Raw genomic sequence first — 18,659 nt, 5'->3', positions numbered from 1 at the left:
TTTTTTTTTTCTTCCTTCTTTTCTTCCTTCCTGTTTTTTTTTTTTTCTTCTCGTGATTATGCTTGCATTTAAAAAGAAGGTCTTTGGTGACTACTTTTTCTCAGAATCTTGTTTCTCCTCGGTAAAGTTTAAGTGGGATTGGAGTTTCCTTGACTTCTGCGTGAGGAGTTTTTAAATGGCAACGAGTCACATAAGCATCCATAAAGTGCCTAATGATACCTCTGTCATCACATGTTTCCTACAGGATTTTGAGTCGGGGTTGTCATCCCCCACCCACCCTGAGTGGGCGATAGGTTAATCAGTTCATGTATGTATTTATACTTTCCAGATTGAGCTGTGCACGGAATGTAAAACGTCCTTCTCCTCCTTCGCCCTCCCTCTACCCATTCACTCTACTTGGGAGGGCGCGCAGATGCGTGGTGCGCGCGTGTGTGTTTAGCAAAAGCGCTTGGAAGGAGCGACCCTTCTTTTAATGCACCCTCGCTCTAGCTGAAGAATTTCTCTACCAAGAAGCGTCTCTGATCTACCCGCAACAGAAGTGTCCTCCCCACGCTGACTGGGGACAGACTGTCTCGGCGGTTCTCAATTCAGGGAGCTGACGCTTTGGTGTTCTGGGAGAGGTGCCTGACTTCCTCCTGGAGTGCTGAGCTTTCCCCGGAATGTAGGAATGGGGTGTGTGTGTGTGTGTGTGTGTGTGTGTGTGTGTGTGTGTGTGTGTGTGGTGTGTGCGCGCACGACTATGAGCTTGCCGGCTTCCTCTAAGCCGGCAACGTTACTCTCTAAGCAGCCGCCAGCAACGCAAGGCAACAGCAGCCTCCGCCTCCTCAGTCCGGTGATTGGCTGGTTTTGCTCATCATTTCCCTGCTAGGAAAAGGGAAGGGCTAGTGACGCCCCCGAACCCAGCTGCAGAAGCGGCCGCCACCTCTGATGCAAGGTGTCTCGTCCTCTAAGAAACCTGAAACCTAGGTTGGCGACGCGGAGCGACCCGGCAGAGCTGGCGCGAACCGAGAGGGAAAGCGCTGGGCAGCGCTTGAGCACCAACAGGAGCTCTGCCTCAGAGGACCCTCGCGACCCGCTCTTGAGATCCCGGCTCCACGCTCTCCTCGCATTTTACAGATTCCGCCCCCCACCCTCGCGACTATATTTCCTAAAACGGAGCTTCTATATCCAGAGAAGGTGCGAGAGCTGGGACAACCAGGACTTTCCCGGGGAACCAAGATGCGCTCCATTAGGAAGAGGTGGACGATCTGCACGATAAGTCTGCTCCTGATCTTTTATAAGACAAAAGAAATAGCAAGAACTGAGGAGCACCAGGAGACGCAACTCATCGGGTAAATGCAAAGCTTCATTTCAGGATATGACAAAAGTCAAGCCATAAATGAAATGCGAATATAGATGATAGCGAGAGGGTTGGGATAGTATGTGTGTTCGTATGAGCTTGTGTGGATTTAGTTTCATGAATTAAATAACAAAGGCAGTTGTTAAGGTGTGTGTGCTTCTCTACGCTGTGTTCCCAGTAAGAGTTCAACTTGCCCCTGTTTGGCGGTAGTGACAGTTGTTTTGGCGCCGGGGGCTTGCACGTCAAAGGGGAAGTCACTGCAGAAGTGTCAACAAAGAATGTGTGCCCTTGTCCTTTTAATCTGTGGGCAGAACTCAAACGGGATGTCTTTAGTGACCATCTGGTTGCCTTTCCTTCTTTCTCTACCCTATCACTCCAGGAGATGCTAGAGAAAGCTGGCTTTTTGAAAGGCCGAAGTTAAAGCCCAGAAAGTAGGAAATGTATCTCCACCGTTCCTTTACTCTTATTTGGCGTAGGGTAGATTTGGGTATCTTAAACTCCAGATACTTCCTTATTTACTCTTCCGTGGGTAAAAGGCATGGGCATCATGGCTACAGTTTTAGAATCTGGGGGACTGTAGCTTTACGCAGACTATATTTCTACCTTTTTTTTTTTTTTTTTTTAGTTTGTCTTGATGAGTTCAGACTCTTTCTCTACCCCGAGTAAGTTATCTAAATACCACACTTCCTTCCTCCCTCCCCCTGGCCTCTGTGTCTTTGAAGTTTACCCAGGAGGTGGCTGCAACTTCGTGTTGCTTACATTGCTTGGAAGCGTTTTCTGAGGATGTGAACCTGGTTGTCAACTGTGTTCAAAGTCCTGCTTCGGAAATCCTCCCTCATCCGGAGCCGTCTGCTGTCGAAAACTCCACACTGGCGGAGATGCCCGTTTGATTTTTATTTTCCTTGACGTTTGTTAAAGCGAACATAGAACCCTTGCCGGGGCTCGGGGGTGGGCATAAGGACTGCTAAAATGCGCGCGCGCGCACATGTATGCGTGCGTGTGTGTGTGTGTGTGTGTGTGTGTGTGTGTGCGTGCGTGTGTGTGTGCACGCGCGCGCACATACACACACACAAACTTCCTGCTCCCCATTTCTTAATATTCCTGCTCCTCCCTAAGTAATGAGCATTTAAGTCAGCAAGAGGCAGGCTTATCCTTACAGAAGGAATTGCTATTTTATACAAACTAAGATAGCCAAAAGTACAGTCGAAAGAAACTGGAAAAGAATGAGAAAGCTAATAAGGAATGAACTGGATGGTCTTTATGCATCAACGAATCTATAAATGGTCTGGGAGGGGGGCAGGAATGCCGAACTGTATGAGGTCGTTTACACAGGGTTGCAAATACAGCCTAGCTCAATTGTCGGAAAAGAAGGACTTTGGGCAAGGGTGTGGACATCCCTGGCAGACCTCTGCTTCCCGAGCAGACAAAGGCATCTTTAGGAAGGTGATGAACCGGCGCGTGGGGGAGAGGCGGAGGTTGGGGCGTAAGGGTCGAGGCTCTTTGTTCTCATCCAGGCTGATGGGCTCCAAATACAAGCCTGAGCCCAGACAAAGCGGCCAAGCTGCTGCAGGACTCTGAGGGTTCCAGCCCACGGCTCGCGACCCCAGAGAGCAGGAGTGGGCGGGACGAGTGAAGCGAGAGGAGGTGGTGCCACATGCTGCCCAGGCGCCCTTTCCCGGCCTCCCAAAACCGCCCGCAGGGAGGCGCGCACCTCTAGTCCCTCCGGGGGAAATAGACCTGGGACGCTCCACATTTGAGGGGTAACATTCCTACTGTGGCCCTTTCCTGGACGCCGCTGGCGGGTGGGCGCTACCCAGGATGCCAGGGAAAAGGAGGCGGCGCAGTCACAGGCGCGGCGGTTGGGCTGGCCCGGCTGGGTTTCGCTTGCACCCTTTTCGGGCTTAGCTACAGTTTCTTCCCTGCTCCCCAGAGAAAACCAGGGGCGGGCGCTTGAGTTAATCACGGGGAAGCGAGGTGCGCCACGGGTCTATCCCCGAGAGCTGGCGGCGAAGATGGAAGAATGAATGAGGAGACAGGGAAGCCTTTATTGCAGAAATCGAGCCTCCTTAAAAAAAAAAAAAAAAAAAAAAAAATCACTTTTCCTGCTCAGCCTGCAACCGGGCTCCTCCTCCTAAATTAAAACACACTATTACAGGTGTGCGGGGAGAGGCAGAGAGCCCGTTGCTGGCGTCGCGTTTCTACTGGTGCTCCGCAGTGTCCTGGCTGCCGCGGTCGCCACCGGCTCATCCTTGAGACAGTGGAGTTGGCGCGGCCGCGAGCAATGAGAGGGCAGCCAATCCCCCTGAGCACCCTTTCCCTCAGAATAAAACGTTCAACGGAAAAAGCTTGTGACATTAGTTCATGATTTCGTTTTAACTCCCAAATACTGCTTTTGGTGGAGGAATTGACTCATCAAACGATCATTTCATTGACACTTCGTCCAAGCCAAGTGGAGGGTTTTTTTTTTTTTTTTTTTTTTTTTTTTTTTGAGATGAGTAAACTGGAATGGAGGTTTGACTCCAGAGCCCAGGCCAATATTTAAGTGAGGCAAGACCTTTAGGGTGGGAGGTGGGGTGGGGGGTACTGCGTGTCTTGCCAGTGGGCAGTAGATTCAATTAAGGGTTTTCCATATTCTTCATATCTTAAAACATCCCCCTAGATTCATATTTAGCTTCCCTGCTATCATTTTTCAATAGACAGGCAATTTCTTTGTCTGTTGGACCTCTCCCTCTCTCAACTGAAGGTCCCATCTAGAGTCAGTGCAGTATTACTCTTATATACAATGTTAAGCAGTCATTTCCTGCAGAAGGAAAAAGAACACCAGCACAACTTTCCTTCCACCCATCCACATTCTCGTATGTCCACAGGAGTACTAGCAGCATGTTTTATATATATATATATATATATATATATATATATATATATATATATATATATATATATATATATAGGAATATTTGAGAATAGGTCAAGTAATTATGGAACATTTAAAACTGATATTTCCTTCCATGCAAACCTATTAATTGTCTGGCATGATGACTAGTTAATAAGGTTGAACTCAAAGGGCATTGAGGGTATGAAGTGGTCTATTTTCGACAGAAATCTTTTCTTAATGGGAAAATGTCACTTGTCTCACAAGTGGCCCATGATTTCACTGGCTCTGTGTACTCTTTGGGTGTCATTGGAAATGTGCTAACCTAAGGCTCTTACAGATAATAATATGTGAGTACGCTCATTTAATGAGATAATATATTTGAGAGTGTAACGAACTTTAATATCATATAAATATTTTTTGATTGTTATTCCTTAAAATTTGCCATAAACCACTTTTCTGGTTGACCACAAACGATATTTCAAATTACTTTTCTTATCATTTGAGATCTTTTAAATTTGATTGTGTACCTTAGGTTGTCTCACCAGTATTAATTCTGAGACTTATGACAGAATTGATTGTGGAGATAAGCATTCATACTTACAGTATCACCATTGTCAGCAAAGTTCCTTCCAGTTTTTCTAGGATAGAACATACTCTTATAAATTATGAAACCCAGAAAATGTACTTTACTTTATGTTATATTTGGAATTCTGCTAAAAACCATAAAGCAGTAAGTTAAGGTAGTACGTCTCTCATTTTTATTTTTAGTTGTTTGACACTTAGGTAATGAAGATACAAAACTGCCTGCTGTTTGTGTTCAGACTTAGTTGGATGCCATTTCTTTTTTAAAAAATGACTTTAAAAATTTTATATTAAGGAAGAAATTTAGCCTAGTCCAAAGGAAACACATTCATTCCAAAATCAAGTCATGAAGAGTTTTCAGTGGAGTTGAATGCAAGGCTTCAGGGACCTAATTTTATGAAACAAAATTAATCATATTTGTTATGTACTGCAGAATTAATAGAATAAATTATAGTGATGCCTGACAACTCAAATTTCAAATAGAAAAAATATTAATAAATATAGTATCATAACTAATGATTAGTTTGTTACTAGTATTGCACTGATTCCATCTAAGTAGGTTTTAAGCTCCACATAAGCAGGAATACTGTAGAACATATATTGCTTTATGCTGCATTATTTCCTTGATGTGTTTTATAATTTTCCCTTTAGAAGTGCATGTTGAATCTTCCTGTATGTAGCCCTATGCAAGAAATGTTTTCAGTGCAGCTGTTTAGCAATCATGTCCGATCTGGAATAAGAAACTGTAGTGGGCGGCAACATTCTTCATGCCTTGCATTCATGGGAAGGAAAATTCTTTTTTAAGACAGAACATTACCAAGGTCACAAGTGAAAACTCCCTTGGGACCTATTTAACTTTATACAAAGAAATTTGCTCCAGAGCCTCAGATTGCACTAAGCCTGGCCTTCTCATATAGGAATTTCATTGACTTCAAGAAGTGTGACTGGTTGTAGCTGTTTTTTATTCAAACTTCTTTCCAGTGATAAAAGTCTGAAATTTGGCTTGTCACCAACCAATTCAATGAAAACAATTCAAAGAGCAGAGTAACATAGTAGCATTTCATTAATATAAATCACATTTTTTTTTTAAATCTTAGAGGTTCTGAAAAGGCTCCATACAGATAGGTACACCATAACCATCATTTTGCCATGTCAAAAGTATCTACATCGGTAAAGCAATCTTCCACAGATATTTAAAAATGCCAACCTATGTATATTTTTATTTCTCCTATAAAAGTTCGTTGGTGTTGGAATTAATCATTATAACTATAGTAATCTGTGGTTAGAAAAAGATGACAATGATAGGCTGGAAAGATCCCTACCCCTAGAAATAATGAGAGTTTGTGCCATACTCTTAAAGGCATATCTTCAAAACTGTGAAGGTTAACTTCTTTGTATATCTACATTTTCATTCATATGTAGGTATTATCATTAGACGTATAATATAAAAATTGACTTCTGGGCCACTGACTAGTAAATTGCTCCCCATGTTTCCTTGCATCCTAAATGACCTCTATAAAATGATTATTACTAGCCATGCATAGGCATGCAAATGTATCATTTTCACAAGTAGGATAGTTTAAATATTAATTTTTACAGAGTACTAAATTTCACAGGAGTAGTTGCATATGACGCTTTGAGTTGCTTCAAATTGGAACTACATGTTTAAAAAAGAATGCAGACAAAAATACCAAACTACAAGCCTCCAATTAGAGAATTCATCTAACAGCTGTTACACATGCAGTGTTTCCATTGATAGTAGGAGAGGATTGCCTACGTAATAAACACAGATTTAGATTTTGTGACTGAGCAAATAGTTATGTTATTTTTTAGTTATATTTTTGAGATTCTGACATTGAAAGTAACATGTAAAGAAATAAATGCAGATACTGAAAGGGCTATGCCATACACAGGTGGCTTTTCAATTCTGAGTCTGGGTTTACATTTATAAAGTACCAAGAAATTAGTCTATTGAACAATGAACTGGTTCAGCTATAAATGTCCTAATAGCATAAATGCTATCAAGGGTATCTGTCACTATTATCATTATCTCCAGCACCCCTGCTACTACCATGATACATGGTATACTTCCTGACACTATTGATTGGAGGGAGTAGCACAGTTAATTCTTTTGATGTAATAGAAAATATCAGTAATAATGGCTACTCAACGAGTTTTCTCTCCACTACAATCTCTGTCTCCCTCCCATCACCAATTATTAGGAAAGTGTCTCTTGTTTTGAGACTCAGTGTAATTTTAGAAATTAGCACTTCAATAGTGCTTTATAAATTACTTTCACATACAGAGCCCTACTTAATCCTTGCAAAGTCATTGTACATTAGATAACAGTTATTGCAATTTTCAAGGTAAAATAAGGCCTCGGTGGCCTAGAAAAAAATATTATCCAAGGTCATATAGCCTAACAAGTGATAGAATCACCAACATGTCCAGATCACTTGATATTCCAAGGTCTTCTTATTCCAAAACAAAAGATTTTTCCCTTATGTTTATATGCCTTCTGTGAAAATAAAATACAATCTTGGGAATCACAATTATACAGATGCAGAAGAATTGGCCAAACATCCTGTCCTATTGTCTAAACACAGAGGAGAGGAATTGGCTGAAGGGGAACAGAGCTTTGATGATAATTTTTTTCTTTTAGTACTACAAAAGCCTTTTTCTTTCAAGATTTTTTTTCATCCAGTAACATTTGTTTTTATTGGTTTATGAGGGCTTATATTAGTTTATAACAGTATGTAAGTTTCAGGTGTACAACATTATAATTTAACATCTGTGTACACTATAACACACTCACCACCATAAAATTGACCCCTTTTATGCATTTCACCCTATTACCCCCACCCTTCCACTCTGGTAACCACCAGTCTGTTGTCTGTCTGCATTGATGAGTTTGTTTTTATTTTTTTTTTGTTTGTTCATTTTGATTTTTTTATTCCATATAGTATTTGTCTTTCTCAATCTAACTTATTTCACCTAACATAATACCTTCGTGGTCCGTCCATGTTGTTGCAAATGGCAAGATTTCATCTGTTTGTTTTATGGCTGAGTAGTATTCGTGTGTGTGTGTGTGTGTGTGTGTTTATGTGTGTGTGTGTGTGTGTGTGTGTGTGTGTACATATATATCGCATCTTTAGCGATTCATCTGTCAATAAACACTTAGGTTGTTTTCATATCTTGTCTATTTTAAATAATGGACATAAAGGTGCATATATCTTTTTAAATTAGTGTTTTCATAGTCCTTGGATAAATACCCAGAAGTGGAATAGCAAGATAATATGGTAGTTCTATTCTTAATTTTTTTAATGGACTGGTATTCTTAATTTTTTTAAAGAACTTCCATATTATTTTCCATATGGGCTCCACCAATTTATAATCCCACCAACAGTGAATGAGGGGTTTCTTTTTACCACATCCTCTCCAACACTTGTTATTTCTTGTCTTTTTGGTAATAGCCATTCTAGCAGGTGTGAGATGATGTGATTCTGATTTGCATTTCTCTAATAATTAGTGATGTTGAACATCTATTCATGTGTCTGTTAGCCGTCTGTATTTCTTCTTTGGGAAATGTCATTCAGCTGTTCTGCCCATTTTTTTAATCATATTTTTTTCGTTGTTATTGAGTCGTATGAGTACTTTATATATTTTGGATATTAACCCTTTATTGGATGTATAATTTGCAAATATCTTTTCCCATTTGGTAGATTGCCTTGCATTTTGTTGATGGTTTCCTTTGCTGTCAAAGGCTTTTCCTTTATATGAATTGGTTTTATTTCAAAAAGAATAGGTATAAGTAATTGTCCTGATGAAGTCATATTCAATTAATCTTTATAATACCTTTCATCGTGCTCATATCTCTTCTTCTAACATGTAGAAAAAGTTCTATCTAAAATTTGTTACCAGAAATCTAAATCAAGTTATATATTATGCTACTTAGACAAAATGCTTCTTATTTTCACAAAGCTGGCATTTTTATTTTGTTTCAGAGATGGTGAACTGTGTTTGAGTCGATCACTTGTCAATAGTTCCGATAAGATCATTCGAAAGGCTGGCTCTTCAATCTTCCAGCACTCTGTAGAAGGTTGGAAAATCAATTCCTCTTTGGTCCTGGAGATAAGGTGAGTTTCTTTAATAAGGCAGAATACATTTCACACCATGTTTTTGAATACATTGGGCTTGGCAAACTTATATTGAATGCTTGATTTATAGTTTAACTATGAATACTTTAATAAAAGAGTGAACCAGCTCTACCTAATGTTATTCACTGAAGAATATGAAACCATAAAAATGAAATCACACAGTCAGAAATTTAAGGGTGAATGTGTGAGTTTTGAATATACTGCCTTTATAACTAATGAAATAAGATATTTAGTAGAGTACTAATATTTATATACTTTTCTTTGCTCAGTTACTCAGGATAGACATATATTTTGAGAGTTAGCTTTAACTTCTCTACTAAGTGTTCATACTGATCTTGTGTTTTCTCACACTAGATGAAAATAGAGCCTATTTAACTTTTATTTTGCTGACAATTACAAATACAAATTACAAATACGATTACAAATAAATTTAACTTACTCTATCAATGGGTATGTGTGCTTCTGTAATAAAAGTCTTAATAATTTTATCCTTGATAGATAAAAAACAGAAAATAAGCTTTCTAGAGTACTAACTTATTCTTTGTAAGATGTTAGCATTGTAGCTAAACAAGCTCTTGAAATCAAACTCAGTGTCTAAATATACCCATTATATCTATTTTCTTCAATTTTACTTTTATTACTAGTAAGAAAGGTAGGGCCAGATCTTCCTAATTATGAAGGAAGAAAGCAAATAATTTTTCCCTATAGTTACATTGTTGTATTGGTTGGTATGTTTAAAGCAGAGCATTTTGGTAAATCAGAACTCTTGAAAAGTTCAAGAGAATAACTATCCTTTACATAATAAAATTTTTGCATTTTTCTAGCATTGGCAAAATGCTAATTATTCAATGATTGAATATTAACACACAGATTTTATAAGAGTAGATAATGGTTAAGAGGATAAGCTGCTGATCTATTTAGGTTACTACTAATCACTTCTTAGATCATACTCATAAATAATGTAGAGTGTAAGCAACTTGAAGGAAGAATCTACTACTCTCATCTTTTAAAGTATGCATAGCAATTCATAGAATTCATTGCTGCAAATGCACTCACTACATGTTGAAAGAGTATCTTTAAAGAGATGTGTCAGAGAAATGTAGGGATGGTTAGACTACTTTGTATTAAAACTTTGGAAGTGACTGGAAAGAGAAATAGGAATCAAATGACGGCATTGTCAAGTGGTACTGTGGTTGGTTTTCGTTTAGCTGGAGCGCAAGAACACAAGAATGAGTAGAGTCTGATGACCAAGTTTATAAATTGGTATATTTGAAATAGAATATGGTCAGCAGGAAAGATTTATTTCAACCAGATGCGGAAAAAACTTAAAGGCAATATTAAAAATTTGTAGATTCCTTATAAAAGTATAGGTTTTCATATACACTTGAGAAATTGAAAACTTTGACATTCTGGACCTGAATTCCCCTAAGAACTTGTTGTCTGAAGCGAACACTAGCCAAAGTCTCTCTAGTTTAACATTTTTACGCCTAGGGCTCCTTTTTCTCTTGGTACCTATCTAGTATCTTCTTTCTTATTTCACACCCTTATACTCACATTTGAATTCAGAAACTCTATAAGAGATGAGATAATTATGAGAAAAAAGCCAAAGTATGTGGGACTAGATGAAGTTATAAATACAGGGTGGTTTAGTTCAGAAGAGAGTAAAGATTCACAGTTCTTAAAAGTAGATTATAAAGAGAGAAAAATAAATGATTAAAAAAGGAAATATTTGATCTATAAAGATATCTTAAAGGCAAACTTTAAAATTGAATGATTGGCAGGAAGTGAGCCAATTAAGTAAAGCTATACAGATCATGTAAAGGAAAGAATGGAAGAAAGTAAAATGAAATAAATTGTAATAGTTTAATATAGCTAGACATGCTAAAAACATATCAGATAAAGTAAAATCTATTAAGTAAGTTAAATAAGTAACTGGAAATAGTTTAATTAATGTATCTGGCTATGTCTTCCTAGTATCTATACAAGAATTAATACTTTAGATGTGCATGAAACTACAGAAGTATGTTTTGCTATTTTTAAGATATTCAAGCTAAATATATTAAGCAGTTCATTATTGCAACTTTACAGATTAATGAGGGTTGTATTCATATCTTTGAGGGTGATCTATTTTCAATTATAACAGCTGATAATGTGTTTGAAGCATTAGTACTCTTTTCATATGGTTCTCTTTAAGAGATAAAAAAGTAAACAATAAAACAGTGAGCAAATATTGAATAATACATACAAAGTTGTCACTTCCTTACAAGAAAATAATAATTTTTAAAACCATTATTGCACAATGTGCAAACAGTTCATTGAAATTATAATTGCCTATAATATTAGTAACTAGTATTAATCAGTTTGACACCTGTAGTGAAAAATTTAGAATACAGAAATAGTTGATTGTTAGCTTAGCTTTTGTTTTTCTAAGTTATGCTGGGAACTAATCATATTTTTTACTATTTTTTTTCTTTGTTTTTCCCCCACATCGGTAGCATTTATGAAGAATCATATTACTTTGTCTGTGAGTGGGTATGGGCATATTTTACAAGTATTTTCAAAATTCTTCTTTGAAGTTTTCGATTAAGACATTACAACTAATCATTTTTGATCTTACATGATTGAACCATGCTTACATCGCTCTCACTTAAAAAATCTCATTAAAATTATAATGCTCTTGTGACATTTCTAATAAATTATTTATCTATTTGCATTAAAATGTGAAACAGTCACTGAAGATAAATTGTCTTTTCCTACATTTATAGACATGATTTTCTTTTTACTAATTCTTTTAGCCCTATATATACTCTGCTACTTTGATAAGCATATCAAGAATTGATTCATATATATTCATTGAACAACTGTACCTCTGGGGAGTTGTCTAAGAGATATGGTTTCATGTATTAGTTCATTATGCTTTGAAGATTCACTGTGATTTAGGGAAGTTTATGCATTCTACAGCTAACTTCACAATTAAAATAATTAGCTTGGTTAAAGGCTTGATTATATTGGTACTCGTTTGTTCTTTATTATTGTAAGCTAAGAAATGACACTTTTAAGATGCATCAGATGTTGTGAGTAAATCTGTAAACATTGTATTGAGACATTATTTGGTCATGCCTAACACTTGTGACTTGACTTTTTCTTTCCATTTTGGGTTGTTTCTTGTCTTTTTCGCCCGCCCCCCCCATATGTTGAATAGAACCTAAAGAATTAACAATACCTAACATGGATGTATGAAAATGCATGAGCTCAAATACTCATCAGAACAGAGTAAGCACATCATAATCAGTCAGCAAAAATATTTTCAACTCTTAGTATCATTATATATCAGAGTTCTTAAACAGATAAGGCTGGCAGGTTAACTAAGCATATTGCAAATTTATATGTACTTACCTGTAAAAAGAAATTTTGCTGTTGCCTGCATTTATTTACTTTATAAAAAGATCCACAAACACTTCTTCTACTTAGTTTGTTTAGTAAGCGACCAGTAGAGCACATCTTTGGTCACACAGCTTCTTAGTGGCAGAGTCAAGCTACAAAGCTAGGCCTGTCTGCCTGTAAAACCAGAGCTCTTATTAAGAAACAAACTTATTGGAAGACTATATGTTAATACTAAAAATGTATCTGATTAAAGCATCTATGAATTACACAGCATTTTTGTTCTAAAATAACAAAATATATATGAGATGTTATTCATCCAAAATTACCAAATGCTGGGCCAAATATGAAATGGCCATCTGAGGTGTAAATTAAACTAAAAAATGCTTTCCTTCAAGCATTTTGAGATAATTTTGTCTTTTCATTTGGTTGTTTTTAGAATATTTATTTTGATACTAGAATATCTTTCAGTATTGGTTCTGAATACTAGATAACAGTGAGGACTGTCAGCTCAGAAGTCCTAATAAGCTACAGGTTATGTTTTTTAAGATCACTGACTTATAGGGCCTCATGAAAATAATCTTTGAGACAAAAAAAAAAAAAATCATGTGTTTTTTCAGCTTTTTGCAGGCATAACAAAACAGTTGGCATTTCTTAAAACTTTTTTCTTTTCAGTAAACCATGTAGTAATAATTAAATTCAGTGATGACTTTTGTCTGGATTTTTGTCAAAAGTTTTTAAAAACTGATTCCTAATATGCATGTCAACCTAATTTGCTTCTCAACTTGTGATGCATTCCAACTGTAAGATTTGTCTCACAATACTTGCTGGTGGTGTCAACAATGTCATCTAGATTAAATTTCAGTTGCTACAGCACGTATGCTTGTTGTTGTTGACAGGAAACCTACAGAGAAGAAAGAGTGGCACCTGGTGATAGGTTAGCTATATTTAACATTTCACAAGTGAAAACAATGCTTAGTACATTAATTCTCTGAGACTCTACAGCTGTTATTTCGAATGATGGGCAATGTTGAGAGGGAAGTTGTAGTTGAAAATTCAGTTGAAAAGTTTCTGTATAGAATCTATTTTTGTCAGTTTAACAGTCAGTCTAAACCAACCTTTCAGTTTAAGCCAGTGTTGCCTAACAAAAATATGATCTTTATGACTAAGACTTTTAGTCTCACTAAAAGTGAAACATATTTTTGGATTCTTTCAGTCATCTTTATCATGAAAACAGTTGCTGATTTGGTGTATTCTTATCTAATGGGGTTTAAAAATTTACATTATGCTTGTAAAATGACAGTTAAAGACATTTAAGGAATCTTTTTGGTTGTTGTTCTTTTAAGTTACACGCAGGAAACGCAACCCCTGCTTTAAATACCTGGTAATAACTTGACTACGTATTAGGAAAACTTGTACAGAAGGACCTTAAAAAATGTAGTTTCCATTCAATGTAGTTTTGTTATAACATTGATGAGAAAAAAAAAATCTATCTATCTATCTATCTATTTATCTATCTATCTATCTATCTATCTATCTATCATCTATCTATCTATCTATCTATCTATCTATCTATCTATCTATCTATCTGTCTGGGACCATTGCCTGTGTGGAGTTTGCATGTTCTCCCTATGTCTATGTAGATTTTTCTCTGGGTCCTCTGGTTTCCTCCCACAATGCAGAGACATGCACATTAGGTGAACTGGTGTGTCTACCTTGTCCCAATCTGAGTGAGTGTGGATGTGGGTGTGAGTGCACCCCGTGATGGAAGGGTGTCCTGTCTAGAGTGAATGCCTACCTTGTATCCTGAGCTGCCAGGATCCAGTCTGGCTACCCATGATCCTGAACTGGAATAAGTAAGTTAGAAAAGAATTCTCTTACTTGTTTTTATTCATCTTTCGTAAATGTGTGTGTAGCTCGTGTTTATTTCAGTGTTTAATATTTGAAGTGTTTTGGGTCTTTAGAAGTTTGGTGACGTTTTGTGACGAGATATATATTGTAGGAACTTAACTCTCATTTATATCAATTAGCCTGTGGCCAAATCAGTTTTAAGTCTTTTCACTTAAAGTCGCAGTTTCCTAGAACTTATCTATGACATTAGATGAGGAGGGCTTACTATACCGGTTCAGCCTGCATATTAAACACTAGCTTTTGTTGATTCATGTTTCTTTAGAGCCCAAAAGTTAAACTGAGCTTTCTTTCTATCTCTCTCATTCTGAAGTAATTTGTTTAACTTGCTCTTTTCATTCATATCAATTATCTTCTGAGCAAAAGCATGTCTGTTCTCCTTGGTGATACTTAAAGTGTTATTTCAGTTCAATGTACGTACAAGAGTTTGTCATGCTTCCAATGACATTTAGGTAATTATACTTAAGCATTAGTTTTCTTCTTTCTAAAGTCTGAACAACAACTAGACTTAGTAAATTCACAGAACTTTCTATAGTCCTTTACATCTGTAATCTAAAAAATGCCTACAGCCTGCTAGGGAGAAAAAAAAAGAACTAACCTTTCCTTAACTGTTTCCAAAAAAAATATTAAGCATTGAAGTCACAATATTATTCACTAATAGTCATTATTTTCAATCTTTCTTGCATCCTACATGAAGAATCTTAGCTCAGTTAACTTTTCATGCATGGATTTAAGCCCTAAAAGAGTAACTAAATGTTTGGTTCAATGTAAGAAAAAGAACATACTGGGGACATTCAAGGTTTCCTCCTCCACTCTTTCAGTTTAAAAAAAGCAAATACTACATTAATGATCATTTTGAATTTTGCCTAAAATCTTATATTTTAATATTTTGATTAGTCTATATGAATTGATATTTTTTATTCTGTCTTGGAAGGCACTTTTACTGTTTTTACTGCTCCTATTTAAAAAAATAAATTGTTGGGCCTATAACAGCCTTGGAAGAACATGTACAATAGTATCATCTGCACTTAATAATTATTGTTCTCATTAAGCATATAGGACAATATGATGTCTTTCAAAACTTTTCTGAACTCTAATAGTCTACTTTTTATAATAGTTTTCCCTGAGTGAATAAATTAACGATGTCCTATGATACTCGGGAACTTAAAAGACTTAATGTTTTAAAATACTCTTGCTGTTACCTTTCTAACACAGCAGAGGAGCTATTATTGGAAAGTTCCTCTTGTAATCAGTTGACATACATGTACGTGTTAACTGTTTTCATGAGTATAGGGATTTTCCATTTTGGATTTCCAAGCTAAAGAGTCTTCTTTCAAATCTGGACCTGAAGTCTATTTACTTCATGCTTGCAAACGTCACTAATTGTGAGTTACATCTTTAAATATCTACTGCAACCCCTTCAAATTATGTTCAAAGGAAAATGATAATACCATCTAGTTTGGTGATTTGACCACATCCGTGCAGTCTTTATTTAAAGCCAGCCGTGTCGTTTTCACAGGAAATGAAAAATTTTTGTTGAAATGCAGGTGTCAGGTACTAATTTTTTTCCCCTAAACAAGTAGACAGTTTTAATAAGTATGTACAAAAGTTTCTATGGATTTCTGCTCTTGGTGCTAGTTAACTTTTGTTAAGAATCATATTTGTTTGCTTAACGTAATGAAAGACTTCTGAATTTTCTGCAGTTCAAATGACCTATAGTTACTGATTTCACCAGCGATTCTCTTCTTATATATTCTCTACTTTGTTAAGATGAACTGTTATGGTGCCTGATAGTATTTCTGTTAATTCTTAAATTTCATTTTTAGGGCATTTATACAGGTTTTCCTACACAAAGTCTACTCTTTATGAACCTGATATTTTGAATTTTTGAGAAATTTTTTTCAATATATCCTTTTTCAGAAAGCTGACGGACATATTCCTTGTAAAATCTGGCCAAATAAAGTTTTAAATCACCTGGTTTTCTAATTGGACCACACATTAAACTGGGACCTATTTAATGCAAACCAAAATAAAGAAAACAAAAAGATCTCAGTTATTTTCCATTCCACCTTGCTAGTCATGCTTCTGGCTCACAAGTGTGATTTAGAGAATTGCCCTTTTGGTGGATGATGGGAGAAGGTCATATTTTGTGCTAAGTAATAAAATGTACAAATTGTGATGGAGCTTAAAGAATAATACCACTAAAGGAAAAATATGTCTGTCATATCTTGATAATGGCATTGTTTTTAGCACTCTGAAAATACAAGCTTGTAGTAAGAGCATTTCAGCAAATAATATCCAACTTTCGACTAAAAAGAACTTTCTCAGATTGTTTCTAAATGTTATGTGTTTGGTAGCTTAAAGATCAAGCAATCACCAGACTTTGTAGGCCAGTTTCATAGTTTTTTGTTTTTTTTGTTTTTTGGCAATATAATTCCTTCAAAAATTTATTTAGGCTCCCGGGCTACTTCCTTGTAGTTAGTTCCTGGTGTAAATAAACCCACCTAAAGATTTCTTCTGAACACAGCTCTTCAGTGTTCTGTCTCTCCTCTCATTATTCGGGCCTAACCCTCTTTTTCCTCAATTTAATGGCAGCTACTCTAAAGTCATTTGGATAGACATCCTTCTTTGGGAAGGAAATATCCCTCTTGCTGCTGGGATGGCTCTGATTTATAGTTGCACCTGTTGCTCATTGGAATATTAGAAACATTTGGGAGGTCCCAATTACTAGACCCTCACAGAGTTTAGATTACAGGTCATTGCCAGAGATATTCCCTTCCATCTCATTTTGCAACTTAGCTATTTCGTGCAACAAACATAAAACATGAAAACACTTTTTAACCAATTCTCCAAGAATAACAGGCTTATTAGATATAGAGCATGTTATTGCAGACAACAATTTCATAAGGAGATTTGCTGTATCATGCCAAGGGTCACCAGCTTTCCAGCCAGCTATATCTATTATCTTATTTTCCATCACCTAACTTAGTATATGCATATATGTTTATGTAGCTTCTCATATCTGTTATCAATTTCTTTATTAGTTATGGGATAGGCTAAGCTTCCATAAAAAAGAAACCTTAAAATACAAGGATCAAACAAGTTGAAAGTTTATTTCTCTCTCATATAGTCATGCACAGGATCCACTCATATACCACTTAAGAAAATTAACTCACATGACCAAAACCAGTGCACTTATGTTTGAAAGTTTGAAAATGTTTTTGTTGAGAACCCATGTGCTCAATTAAAATTTAAAAGATCAAATACTAAAAAAAATGAAGAAGTCCAGTGTTCTATCTGTTCATCTTTTCCTCTAATGTACTGAGCTTGCTTTCTGAGTTTTTGAACTTGGAAGGAAACTTTCATATGAAGAAAGTGTTATAGTTTTAACTCTTCTTCAAATAATTATCATATGCACATGATTTGAACTTATATCTAAATTTGTTGAAAAGTTTAATCATTTTAATAGAGTTAACTAAGATATAATTCCAAACAATTTTAAGTTAATTCTACTCTTCTTAACCAGAAAACATTAAACAAAATAGATGATTGTAGAAAATTAAATCTAGCAGAATATCTAGTTATAAAAAGTCAAGTCATGGCAATTGTATTTTATTTAAAAAATTAATTTTCTATATATTTTGGTAGATGGGGACTATGTTCTCTTCACAAATAGGTATAAATTGAGAAGCTGTGCAAATGATTTTTTAAAAATATACTCTATTCCCTATGAAATCTACTTAATTGGTTTACTTACCACCTCACAATTTAAGATTAATAATTTACCAATTTACATTTTATTATTTGGTACTTTGTAAATGATATCACCAGTTCTTGGATATGTTATCATTAATGGAAAGCTTTGTTTCTATTTCAACTACAGGAAGAACATTCTTCGTTTCCTAGATGCGGAACGAGATGTCTCAGTGGTCAAGAGCAGTTTTAAGCCTGGTGATGTCATACACTATGTGCTTGACAGGCGCCGGACACTAAATATTTCTCAGGATCTACATAGCCTCTTACCTGAAGTTTCACCAATGAAAAATCGCAGATTTAAGACCTGTGCAGTTGTTGGAAATTCTGGCATCCTGCTAGATAGTGAATGTGGAAAGGAGATTGATAGTCATAATTTTGTAATAAGGTAAGCTTTCTACTGTTCCTAAAGATTGTAATTTCTTCAAAGATGTTTAATTTAAAACTATAAAACTGACATAAATGTTTCAATCTAACAATATTAAGGATTATTGAAAGCTCAAGCCAATATGCTTTCTGTGAAGCATCCAAATTTACATTTACCCTAAAATATAAAATTAAAATTATTTTGTCATTAAAAAAAAGATTCACACCAGCATTTTTTGTCAAATGGCAATTTTATTAATTTTAATACTACATAGGAAAACTATTTTTCTTAATATTT

The 18,659-nt window shown here is 36.0% G+C and overlaps 1 protein-coding gene across 1 annotated transcript in view; it reads left to right on the top strand.

Moving 5' to 3' along the window:
• The first annotated feature begins 902 nt into the window (after positions 1–902).
• ST8SIA4 (ST8 alpha-N-acetyl-neuraminide alpha-2,8-sialyltransferase 4) overlaps positions 903–18,659 on the top strand; it is a 94,477-nt gene continuing 76,720 nt past the window's right edge. The window contains exons 1-3 of the mRNA XM_011378472.1: positions 903–1,331; positions 8,801–8,932; positions 18,126–18,383. Coding sequence (XP_011376774.1) covers positions 1,219–1,331; positions 8,801–8,932; positions 18,126–18,383 — 503 coding nt within the window. The 5' untranslated portion in view covers positions 903–1,218. The remainder of the gene's footprint in view (positions 1,332–8,800; positions 8,933–18,125; positions 18,384–18,659) is intronic.

The sequence above is a fragment of the Pteropus vampyrus genome, unplaced genomic scaffold, assembly GCF_000151845.1.
Source record: "Pteropus vampyrus isolate Shadow unplaced genomic scaffold, Pvam_2.0 Scaffold11, whole genome shotgun sequence".
NCBI lineage: Eukaryota > Metazoa > Chordata > Mammalia > Chiroptera > Pteropodidae > Pteropus > Pteropus vampyrus.
Note: the sequence above shows the minus strand (reverse complement) of the source record. Positions and strands in the feature narration are given on the sequence as shown.